At 37.8% G+C, this 12,567-nt stretch overlaps 1 protein-coding gene across 3 annotated transcripts in view; it reads left to right on the forward strand.

Moving 5' to 3' along the window:
• Window positions 1-12,567, forward strand: part of LOC126262220 (RB1-inducible coiled-coil protein 1) — a 338,326-nt gene that overhangs the window by 228,689 nt on the left and 97,070 nt on the right. For all 3 annotated transcript variants that reach the window (XM_049958658.1, XM_049958657.1, XM_049958659.1), the window contains exons 8-12: window positions 688-1,059; window positions 4,748-4,927; window positions 5,009-5,173; window positions 7,093-7,235; window positions 11,672-11,861. In XM_049958658.1, the coding sequence (XP_049814615.1) occupies window positions 688-1,059; window positions 4,748-4,927; window positions 5,009-5,173; window positions 7,093-7,235; window positions 11,672-11,861 (1,050 nt within the window). The remainder of the gene's footprint in view (window positions 1-687; window positions 1,060-4,747; window positions 4,928-5,008; window positions 5,174-7,092; window positions 7,236-11,671; window positions 11,862-12,567) is intronic.

The following is a 12,567-nucleotide window of genomic DNA, read 5'->3' on the forward strand; positions in this document are numbered from 1 at the left end:
ACGAACCAATGGTTTAGTACTCTTGATGCCTTGACCATTGTCTTTGCTCTGCTAGATGCATTGAGAGACAGGTACTGAAGGTACAGCATTAAAACACAAAAATGTTAATAACTCGAACATGATTAACTTTGGACCCCCATGCGATGTTAATAAAAATATTTTTGTAGGCGATCTTTTGATTTATAGAATTCAAAATATAATTTTTTGTCATTATCTTTAACCTTGAGTTTTTAAAAAACTAGCAAAAAGCTGGGTCATGTGTGTCTTTATTTTCAATATAGAATATCCTTACAAAAGTGGATCAAAATTGGCGACCCACGTGTCGGATCCTCCCCTTGTTAGACATTAATTTACATAGTTTCTGAAAGCATATTTTGGACCTTTTTGTTCTGGAGACAAATTCTTAACTTAATGTCATCTCTCTCATTTCATTCTTGTGCTAAGACTGTAGTGAAAAGGGCATTTATTGTGAATGGGCTGATAATTTTCAAGAAATAATTTTGCAGGATCAAAACAGAAATAAAGGTATGAAATAGGAGTAAAGTATCTTTTATGTATTTAAACATGGCATATATTCACTCACTCAAGTTTTTAAATGTCAAAGCAAATATATACTGTATAGCTCCCCTTATAAAACCAGTGCTTTTTCTGCACATGTACGCTGACATCTTTACTATTTTTTTCCAGGCATTTTTGCAAAATCAGAACCGTGCCAGCAACTTGGGTGATCCATCCATATTGCCTGATTTATGCACATCACACAAGCGACAAATGCTTGTTATGTTGAAGAATCATCATCAGCTTCGAGACATAAAGCGAAGATGTACACGTGCAAAAGAGGAACTTAGCACAAACCTTTACCACAGGCTGCGATGGGTTATGTATGTTGAAAATCATATATATGAGGTGGATAGCAAATTTATGATTTATCATGAAAGCCTGAAGAGGTTGAGGCGCCAGTTGGAAATAGTACGGCAGATTCACCTGGCTCCACAAATGTATGTTAAGGCTGTAGGGGAAGTTGTACGCCGTCGAACATTCTCGCAAGCATTCCTTGTGGTATGTAATATTGCTACTAATACTGCTGAATATACTCTCTTTTTTGATGCAATGAAACCTGCCTAATAATATGACTTAATAGCAAAAGAACTTAACCACAAAAAATTATTGCATGTGAACAAAATATGTGTCTGACACACACAGTATGGGTTGAGGTATTATGCAAAAAAAAGTGTGTTACATGTTTTTTTAATGCGCTCTGCTCCTGAGCTCAGTGATGTTTCAAATAAACATTATTTGAAATGTCCATTCAAGTTTCTGATAAATACTACCTCCTTCTCCACCTCCTCTCTTTGCTTCTTTTTGTTCTTCTTCACATTACTCAATAATTTGTTTCAACTGCATGTGGATGCAATAATAAGACCATGAAAGTGTGTTACGAAATTTTCCCAGAATGTCAAGCATGTAAAATGTTTAGAGAAGTTGTTTACTTACCACAATTTTTGTTGAAGTGTGTGTTTATTTGGTCCTCGTGCTATGACAGTAACAGTCAAAATAGTGAAGCAATTATGGAAGTGAGTGCTTCAAACACTGGTCAGTGACCAGTGGTCAGGAAGAATGGAATGAGAGTACACTGGAATTGTATTCTGTACCCCAATTAAAATTACTTTGTGATTGACAGACTGCAGTGTGGCGGGCAATGCTGCCAGCCACACTTCGCAAGGTGCTGCATGTAACCGACGACACAGTGAGCACAGCTTGGATGGCAGCTGGCTCCTGCCACTCAACTCGGTGAAACATCAGTTACTAAGTGACTTTAATGGGAGTCTTGTAACAGTCCGTTATTGCTGGCCCGCACTTTGTTGTTGGCAGGTTCACACCATATTTCTAATATTGCTGTTCACATTGTCTCTCCAATATTGCTGTGCATTATATGGAACTTTTCTTGAAACTACCACTACACTTTTTGAACTCCTATTCACCTGTGCTTTTTTAACCTCATGAGTGAGGGTGTGTTTAAATATGACTACCAGTACATTATTTTAACCCTCTATCTTTCACAGATGCTGACTTGTTATTTCTGATTTGTCTGTGTTATCAAGGCAACAGGTTCTTTAAAATCTGATGCAGACTTATGAAAAATTATCATTTGAAAAATGAGAAAGGAATGAAAACTGACAAGGTGGTCACTTTAATTAAAATTGTGTTGTGGTGGTTATCACCTATGCTGACTGCTAAAATACAGATTCAAACAATGGAAAATCCAGGAAGGAATGTAACAATACCATTTACAGATTCAGTGTTCTACCATACGTCATGCATTGTTAGAACAACTGGCATTGTACTGCTTTGCACTGTTGGTTGGTGGGTAATTTCTTCCTTTTGTGGAAGAGTTAAAAATGTAATGCAGTGCTCCTGTAAAGCAAAGCATTCAAGTAATCTTGACTAATTTCATGCCTGTCTTTACAGAACACATGTAATGCTCCGCTGGTTTCTGTCACAGGGATCTCCTGCTGCTGTTACATATGTATTTGCTTCTACAGCAACTTGAAATAGAAGGAAAATCCTCCTAATGAAAGCTTGCTGCTTGTGAACAAGGTTATTCCATGTAAAATAATCTGGTGATGTATCTGTGCAGGGATTAGTCAGTCAGCTGACTGTAGTCATTGTTCACATTTGAAACTTGGATTGTTCACATTGTTTTGAGAAGTTGCTGAAGTTACTTATTTCCCATCATCTGATGAAAAATGAAGATACTATGGGTTACTGACATACAGTTGTGGAACTGTTCCTGGAGTATAGGCTCCCTTAAGTTTTGTTACCTTGAAAGTGACTTCGTTGAAAAATTGTTGCTCTTCTGGAAAGAGACTGCCTTCTGTCATGTTTTCTTGTTCTGCGAAACATCTGTAACTTTTCCGACACCTGTTCACAACTTCTATAAAGCACCATTGCATTCCGCATGCAATGCAATGCAATGCAATGGTACATCCTGATTGATGTTGCTATATATCGTAATGACACAGACCTATAAATTATAGAAAATGTTGTCAAATATAACACGTTTACCTCACAGTGGTCAAGTGACATTCAAAACGCTGTTTCTGGCCTGTACTGATGATTGCTGTGCATGGGAGGGACACCCCTGATGCTGATGAAACTGTGTGAAATGCAACATATCAAAAGAGTTTGCAATTTTAAAGAAACCTTGGCGTTTCCAGATGTGCTTTTGTTCACGAGCTTCACCTTTCGCAAGTAGTGTACTGGCAACATGTACATGTTTCACTTATATCTGTGACATGCCCCTACTAGTGTATTAGTTGTATGTGGCATGCCTCTGATGTTGGATTTATGTTACCTGAAGACTCTACCCCTTTATCTAACTACCTGGAATCTATTTTCCAGTAGCTAAGGCTGGTGTTCCTAATTTTTTTCCTCTTTCTCACCTGGCATTTAATTCTTGCTACATCAAGTCGTCGTTCCTCCCGTTCCCCCCTTCTGTCCACACATTTGTTCATCCCTTTTACATTTTGTTTTTTATTTTCTCATTTTGTGTTGTTTCCCACTGTTTTTCTCTCATTGAGTATAAGTGTATAGATATTTGGATATAATTTAGAATTTTGTATTCTGATAGTGTATCTTTTTATTGCTTGTACTTCAGTCTGTCAGTTATATAACTTCATCATGCTTGAAGTATCACTTTGTTTCTTAGTCTGCACTCCTTGCACACACAAACAAAAAAATTCAATCAACCTCTCGACAGTCATGCACAACTGTCATACATGCTTTACGACTTTCTGTTTGACCCTCATGGCAACTGTTTATATGAGCAATTACTTACATTTATTCACTTGGTTCCAGTGTTTATTTGCATCATTATGCACAATTGTGGATGAAAAAGCCCTTGATTGTGACAGTAATGGCACTAAACAACTAGAATAATGACAAAAATAATAGCACAAACTTCTGGTTCTTGGAGAAATGTAGAGTTCTTATTACATCAGTTTTCATGACACTTCTAAATTTGACAAAGTCAGTGTTAAGCATGGGTGTTGTATTAGATTGATGACAACTTGTTAATAGCTTAATACTATCTGGCAATTGTGACCCTCCCTTATATTGTTCTTTTTCCCAGTATTGGTCCAGAATCAAAAGATGTGTATCATGTTTTACTGAAACCCATAACTGATAAATTGTGTCTTGTACGGTCTTTATGTAATTGCCGCACAACATACGAGGGTAATCCCAAAAGTAAGGTCTCCTATTTTTTTATATGTACAGAACTCTGTGTGGCAGTTGGTCACACTGTATTAAGAGTGCTTCACGCACTGTGTGTAAACACGCAACCGCCACGCTGAGGTGCTCAGTCTTGACTTGGCGGCCGTTGAGAGAGGAGCTCCCGTTGGATGTTACCGCCAAGTGCAAATTGCACGCAGTTATTCAGTTTTTGAATGCAAACGGCGCTGCACCGATTGAAATCCATTGCCAATTGACGGAAGTGTATGATGAGTCGTGCATTTCTGAAAAATCAAGCTATTTGTTACAGTTTGTATCTAGCCTTTGTGTCGCCAAGTAATTGCTTTTTAATCTTTTGGAACAGCAGTTTCAGCTGCTTTATTTTCATTATGTATGTGTTAAGATAAAAGTTTACAGGGTGGAAGAAGGTGAAACTATCACATTTATAGTTGGTAATATAAGCAGTATATTATTAATAATAATTTTTTAAATATTAAATTTTTATGTTCATTAGTGGGCAAGTGATCTGGCATGTCAGTTGCTGACTGTATACAATGATGAAGTAGCAAGAAGACAGGAATTCCAGAGACAATTTGAGGGCCACTTTTTAAATACACTTTTCCCTGGAATGGAGGACATGCCCCCCTCATTTGCAACCCAAGCACCATCTGTTTTTGATTCTGGTCTTCCAAAGGTAATTGTGCTGTGCAATTGATAAAAGAAATGTTGATGTTTTTAGAAAATTGCTGTTTCTTATTACAGTGCTTATTTTCAGCTAACGGTAGATGATGTTGATCGCTTAAAGAATGAGTTACCAGAACTGAATATCTCTCTCTCACTTCCTGATCTTGGTGCAATTACACAGTTTTTCCTGTCTAAATCAGTCTCTGGTACAATGAAAACTGAAGAAAAGGAAGACACTGCCCTTGAAGACAGACTAGTAAGCATAAATATTAAAATCTGGAAAAAAGTACTAGCTTTTTAAAGTTTTATTATGGACACACTCGTACCAGGTGGCTGTCTGTTCATTTGTGTTGATTATGTTGTTTTGCTAAGAAATAATGTTAATCATGTGAGTACAGTTAAAAGTCAAACTTTGTTTTATTGCCTGCTGCGGCAGTAGCTCAGGCTGTCCCTGATTGAACTTACGTTTCTATGGTTTTAGTATACTGCTAGATACAGGATGTAGAATAGGAGCCAGAGAACATTTATGATAAAGTTCTGGAAGACCAATAAATATATTTTACGGGAGTTGACAACTTCCTGCATCTTTAGCAAGACTCTGAAATTTATAGCACTATGAAGTGAACAGAACAGTGAAGTCTACAGTTGCAAGGAGAATTGTTTGTGCAATGGAATAATGACGTTTTATTCATCAAGGACATGCCCATAAAAGGTTACGACTGACTGGGGAAGGGACATTACAGTATGATCCAAACACTTAGGTCTTCCATATACAGGCATCTCTTGGAGGTCAGTATTCAGATACACGACAGAAATGCTCATTTGAGATTAAAAGTTTAATATGGACATATGCCCAATTCTGAATGAGTTTCAAGATAGAATATATTTAACCCAAGATCACCAGACCGAACACCATTAAATATTTGTTTATGGGGTAGGATGAAGTCAGAGGTGTATGAACGAAAGAGTAAATGAGAGAAGAACTGATTGGACACATGAACGCTGCTGCCCTCGTTATGGTGTCACTCGGATAAGCAACACTGTATGTTCTCCCAATTGTGCACACAAGAATTGAAGTTGACAGTGGGATTCATGTTTTGATGTTAACCAACAGTGTACAAGTGTAAACCTGACAATATCCATATTATGTATTATAGGTGTGTGTGTGTGTGTGTGTGTGTGTGTGTGTGTTTGTTTCAACCAAACTTGGTACACATATCGCTTACGGTCTGGCAACAGTTGCTGTCGAGGTAAGAACCACCTACCTAACATTGCTCAGATGGTATCACATCATAAACAATGAGCTGTTTGAAAAAATGCTGCAGTATGCATAAAGTTCTAGTACAGTTACTCTTTACTATGAAGACTCTCCTACAGTTGAGTCAGCTTAAGGAAATTTCTGACACCTGGATGTACTTTTGACAGCTGTCACCTGCAAAGTGCAAATGGCTGTAGGTATAAACAGTTGGCATCTTTAGAGCTATGAAGAGATATTGCCGTAGAGACATTTACAAAATCATGTTGTAGACATGCGAAGCAGCTGCGTCCAGCAAACAGAAACTGTCAGGGATATTATACTACAAATACAGTTCATTTTTTGTCTTTGTTTCTGATAGAAAACAGAACGGATACCCCGGCAATGACGTGTTAGACAGCTAGTGTTGAATGCTACAGAAAATAAATGACAAGATACATTAAATGTGCTCTGTCTCGGATACCATTCGAAATAAGGCATAAGTCTGTATGAAGTTTTTTGCTTCAGATGATTGTTCCTGTTAGCCCTGAATGTTGACCATTCCTTCTGGGACACCCTGTATATTCACCCTTCTCACTCTACCACCCTGCTCCACCACCAGGTCATCTCACATTTCATGTGTGAAAGGCATCTGAGAGTAACTTTTATTATTTGCTTCAAACTTAGTCACAAAGTGGAGTTACTTAAGAAATTGCTTACACATACAATGAATTGGAATTGTGTAACTTTTGGATACATGTCACTCTTAATAGATTGAGTAAGTCATCACAATTTATTATAATAAATCATAGTAATCTGTTAAAAGAAAATCTAAATTTGATACTAAATCTGATTTTGATTTTATAAGGCAGGGTGTTGGTGTCTTGTAGCAATGCTAGCAATATAAATGTTGTATGATTCTCTTTTATTGTTTTGCATAGGTGAAAGTTGTAACTGATGCCGGTCTTGCAAGTAATTTGGATCCAACTCTACTCCAGACGGGAGATGCTGATACTGTTGTGAGGGTGCATTCTTCTAGTCCTATATCTCTTCAGGAACCTGCTGCAGTTAAGGAACCTGACAGGTATGTTAAGTTAATTTATAAAAAAATATGTAGTTCCAGTAACATTGTAAATAGTTTGTTGTGGGAGCAGAAGCTATTGAAATTATACTTTATTTACTCACCATCTATTACTTAACCCCCCCCCCCTCCCCCCCCCACACACACAGATTAAATATAAGTTGGAACTAATCACACTCTTTATCAAATCATGATGTTTAGTTTCTTGCAAAGTTGAGGCTAGCCATTGTACGTGATCACTTTAGCATTAGTCAAATTAATGTGATTGTATGTAACAATAAAGAAAGGTATGGGTTGTTTATGTATTGTAGTTTTCTACAGTTTTGCAAGAAATTGTAATTTCTCGAGATGTTGCTAAATTTTGATACTGTGGTTTGTATAACCTGTTTTAAATAATGGTATGCAGAGTACATTAATATATTTGGTATTTTATAATCCCGATTTCACTCAAAAAATTTATCAGAGTAGAATGGCCTGTGCTTAGTACTCTTTGTGGTAAAAGTGGAGTATATGTTAATCTGTGCAGATTGTTTCAATGGAAACTTTCCCCATTCAGTGCGTTTTCCCATCTGACAAGACACATTGGCAGCTGTATAACAGTGCATAGGATCCTTGAAGCTGTGTCAAAATTTTTGCTGGAGCCACAGAAGTAGATTTATATATAAAAATAAATAAATACAGATGGTGGCCACTGATTCGCCTAATTGCTAGGTAGTGTTCAGCTCTTACAGCTACTGAATTAAGAGGAACAAATTTAACATTGATTCCAGAAATACTGAAGTCCTTTATTGTGTATTACATTGTGTTGATTGTATACAGGCTGGGTAAATCTGGGCTACCTTACTGCTGCTGCTTGTGTTGTGAATTTTGTGCAAGTTGTAATCCACATGGTAGTAAACCATTGTGTGTTAGACAGCAAGCTAGAGAAGTATCACTTTTTGTATGTTTCTTATAGTAGTACATAAGTTTCTTAGACTTGTAAAAATGCTGTAGGTTTTAACTGCTTTCTGTTGATAATGTTTGCAGCATAAACATATCTGTGTAGACTGAAAGTAGTATGACATCTCTTATGTTCATCCTACTGTTGGTCGTACAAAAATATGTCTGGATCAGATAATACAAAGAGTCAGTTACAAAGTGAGCTGTTTACTTTTGTTTCTAGAAAGAACAATCCTGCCATTCTTTCCCCAGAGGTAATCACAGCTTTTTCTGAAGTGTGTGCCAACTTCCTACTACATAGTAGATTACCCGACCCCTGTTCTTTGATGTTAATTGTAAGTAACTTCAAATAGCTTTGTTCATGAAAGATATTATGAGGAGGACAGATTGCTACTCACCGTGAAGATGACACGTTGAGATGCAGACAGACACAACGAAAAGACTGTTACACATTGATGTATCAGCCAAAGCCTTCTTCACAAAGGAAAAGGAAAATGTATACGCATTCACTCGGGCAAGCACGCCTCACGCACACATGACAGTGGTCATGTGTGCATGATAGTGTTTTGTGTTTTTTTAATAAAAAGGCTTTGGCTGAAGCTCAGTTTGTAACAGTCCTTCCATTGTGCCTGTCTACAACTCAATATGTCATCTTCATGGTGAAATCTATGCCTTTTATATGATTATTATTGTTTCTTTCTTGTCTCAGACGTTATGTCTGGTTAAAAATGGAAGGTGACGCGGACCTTGATCAAGCGTGACTTCCTTTTAACTGTACGGTATACAATTTGTACAGAAACCAGATGGCAGTTATAAGAGTCGAGGGACATGAAAGGGAAGCAGCGGTTGGGAAGGGAGTAAGACAGGGTTGTAGCCTCTCCCCGATGTTATTCAATCTGTATATTGAGCAAGCAGTAAAGGAAACAAAAGAAAAATTCGGAGTAGGTATTAAAATCCATGGAGAAGAAATAAAAACTTTGAGGTTCGCCGATGACATTGTAATTCTGTCAGAGACAGCAAAGGACTTGGAAGAGCAGTTGAACAGAATGAATGGTGTCTTGAAGGGAGGATATAAGATGAACATAAACAAAAGCAAAACGAGGATAATGGAATGTAGTCGAATTAAGTCGGGTAATGTTGAGGGTGTTAGATTAGGAAATGAGACACTTAAAGTAGTAAAGGCGTTTTGCTATTTGGGGAGCAAAATAACCGATGATGGTCGAAGTAGAGAGGATATAAAATATAGACTGGCCATGGCAAGGAAAGCGTTTCTGAAGAAGAGAAATTTGTTAACATCGAGTATCGATTTAAGTGTCAGGAAGTCATTTCTGAAAGTATTTGTATGTAGTGTAGCCATGTATGGAAGTGAAACATGGACGGTAAATAGTTTGGACAAGAAGAGAATAGAAGCTTTCGAAATGTGGTGCTACAGAAGAATGCTGAAGATTAGATGGGTAGATCACATAACTAATGAGGAGGTACTGAATAGGATTGGGGAGAAGAGGAGTTTGTGGCACAACTTGACCAGAAGAAGGGATCGGTTGGTAGGACATGTTCTGAGGCATCAAGGGATCACCAATTTAGTATTGGAGGGCATCGTGGAGGTTGCAGTAGGTACTGGGAGATGAAGTAGCTTGCACAGGATAGAGTAGCATGGAGAGCTGCATCAAACCAGTCTCAGGACTGAAGACCACAACAACAACAACAACAACAACAACAACAACACATATGTTACATTGCATTTAGGAACTTTCGGGTAATTGAACAAGTGTCAATAATTACAGATTTCTGTAGTTGTATATATAAGTTTGGATGTAGCTGTATTGCATTGTTGTACTGGTGGATATTGTGTGGTATGACTCCTGTAGTTGATAGTATAATTGGTATAATGTCAACTTTATCCTGATGCCACATGTCCTTGACTTCCTCAGCCAGATGGATGTATTTTTCAATTTTTTTCTCCTGTTTTCTTTTTATATTTGTTGTATTGGATATGGATATTTCGATTAGTTGTGTTAATTTCTTCTTTTTATTGGTGAGTATGATGTCAGGTTTGTTATGTGGTGTTGTTTTATCTGTTATAATGGTTCTGTTCCAGTATAATTTGTATTCATCGTTCTCCAGTACATTTTGTGGTGCATACTTGTATGTGGGAACATGTTGTTTTATAAGTTTATGTTGTAAGGCAAGCTGTTGATGTATTATTTTTGCTACATTGTCATGTCTTATGGGGTATTCTGTATTTGCTAGTATTGTACATCCACTTGTGATGTGATGTGATCTACTGTTTTTATTTGTTGTTTGCAAAGTCTGCATTTATCTGTTGTGGTATTGGGATCTTTAATAATATGCTTGCTGTAATATCTGGTGTTTATTGTTTGATCCTGTATTGCAATCATGAATCCTTCCGTCTCACTGTATATATTGCCTTTTCTTAGCCATGTGTTGGATGCGTCTTGATCGATGTGTGGCTGTGTTAGATGATACGGGTGCTTGCCATGTAGTGTTTTCTTTTTCCAATTTACTTTCTTCGTATCTGTTGATGTTATGTGATCTAAAGGGTTGTAGAAGTGGTTATGAAATTGCAGTGGTGTAGCCGATGTATTTATATGAGTGATTGCTTTGTGTATTTTGCTAGTTTCTGCTCGTTCTAGAAAGAATTTTCTTAAATTGTCTACCTGTCCATTATGTAGGTTTTTTATGTCGATAAATCCCCTTCCTCCTTCCTTTCTGCTTAATGTGAATCTTTCAGTTGCTGAATGTATGTGATGTATTCTATATTTGTGGCATTGTGATCGTGTAAGTGTATTGAGTGCTTCTAGGTCTGTGTTACTCCATTTCACTTCTCCAAATGAGTAGGTCAATATTGGTATAGCATAAGTATTTATAGCTTTTGTCTTGTTTCTTGCTGTCAATTCTGTTTTCAGTATTTTTGTTAGTCTTTGTCTATATTTTTCTTTTAGTTCTTATTATTGTTATTATTATTATTATTATTATTATTATTATTATTATTCATATTTCAATGTGGACTTTTCCATTGTTTGTTCATGAGTGGGCACTGATGACTGAGAGTTCCATGTCAGTCACCATTTTAGTCATTACTGCCACCATCTGTGCCATAATTCTGATGTTGATAAAAGTCTGTACACAAACGTCTAATGATTCCACAGGGTTACACTGTAGCATTGTTTTCATGAGTGTGTGAATTTGGGAAAATATAGCATTTAATTTTACTCTACTCAATCGTTGTACTCTTTTTGTGGTTGTCAGTGGTATGTGTTTGCTGGTAATGTAGTGTATACTATTGGTAATTTGTGATTTTGTGCAAAGTGTTTCAGTAAAGATTTCATATTAATTGTGGCTTGATTCTTTTTAGGGATATGCTTATTTGTAACAGGGCATTTTAGGAAAGGAGATGAACATTTGGGTTGCCATGTTCTTTAATTATATTTTACTTTGTGGAAGAAATTGATTTCTATGATCTCAAATAACATTTTTAGGGGTTTTGAGTCCGAGACGGACACTGAAGAGTTTGAAAAAGTCGGCCAGAGCCCTGTGGATTTGGGATTTGACACACGGCAGACGCGGCCTGTTACCGGAGCCGCCATTCATTGTGAGCCGAGCGCAGAACAGGGACATGAAGGGGAAAGTGGTTCGGCAGCTGCTCTCGAACGAGTTGCCACGCTGGAGGTTGGTGTCCGATGTGAGAGTGCTGGCAGCGCTCACACCCTTCCCACACCCTCGCCTTCACCAGCACCTTCCCCCTGTTCGCCCTCATCTGCCCAGCACCAGAGTCAGCTCCAGCAACAAGAGTTCACCACAACAGACTTTTATATTGATGAGTCGATGCCGTCCAGCTACACGGAGAGTAACAGTGCAAGGTGCCACTCCCAGGGCGCTTCGGACCTACGACGGCAGCTGGAAGACGTGAACACTCTGGTTGCCCTCCTCCAGGTACAGAACACTTGCCCTCCCAGCCCCCTCCCAAATTCGCTTATGCCAAAATCGTTTGACATGTAGTGCTGTTCTGTGTTTTCTTTTTTTTTCTGTCACATATAGATTAGTTTTATGATTAGTTTATTAGAAATATGAATTTTGGTCGTTAAGTGCTTGTAGTCAACCCACATTGATGTTTCCTTTCCTCATCAGACTGTGTGTCTCATATGCCTTGGCTGAGTAGCTGCTGCTACTGCTTGTGTGTGTGTGTGTGTGTGTGTGTGTGTGTGTGTGTGTGTGTGTGTGTGGGAGAGAGAGAGAGAGAGAGAGAGAGAGAGAGAGAGAGAGAGGTAGGTTTGTTTTTAAGTGTTCCAGATACAAGTGAAGACCACCTTTATGCAATTATTTTTCAAGCCATTATTTTCTTAAGTGGTAAAAAAGGAACAACTGCAAATGTCTT

This window comes from Schistocerca nitens, chromosome 6 (genome assembly GCF_023898315.1).
Source record: "Schistocerca nitens isolate TAMUIC-IGC-003100 chromosome 6, iqSchNite1.1, whole genome shotgun sequence".
NCBI classification, from domain to species: domain Eukaryota; kingdom Metazoa; phylum Arthropoda; class Insecta; order Orthoptera; family Acrididae; genus Schistocerca; species Schistocerca nitens.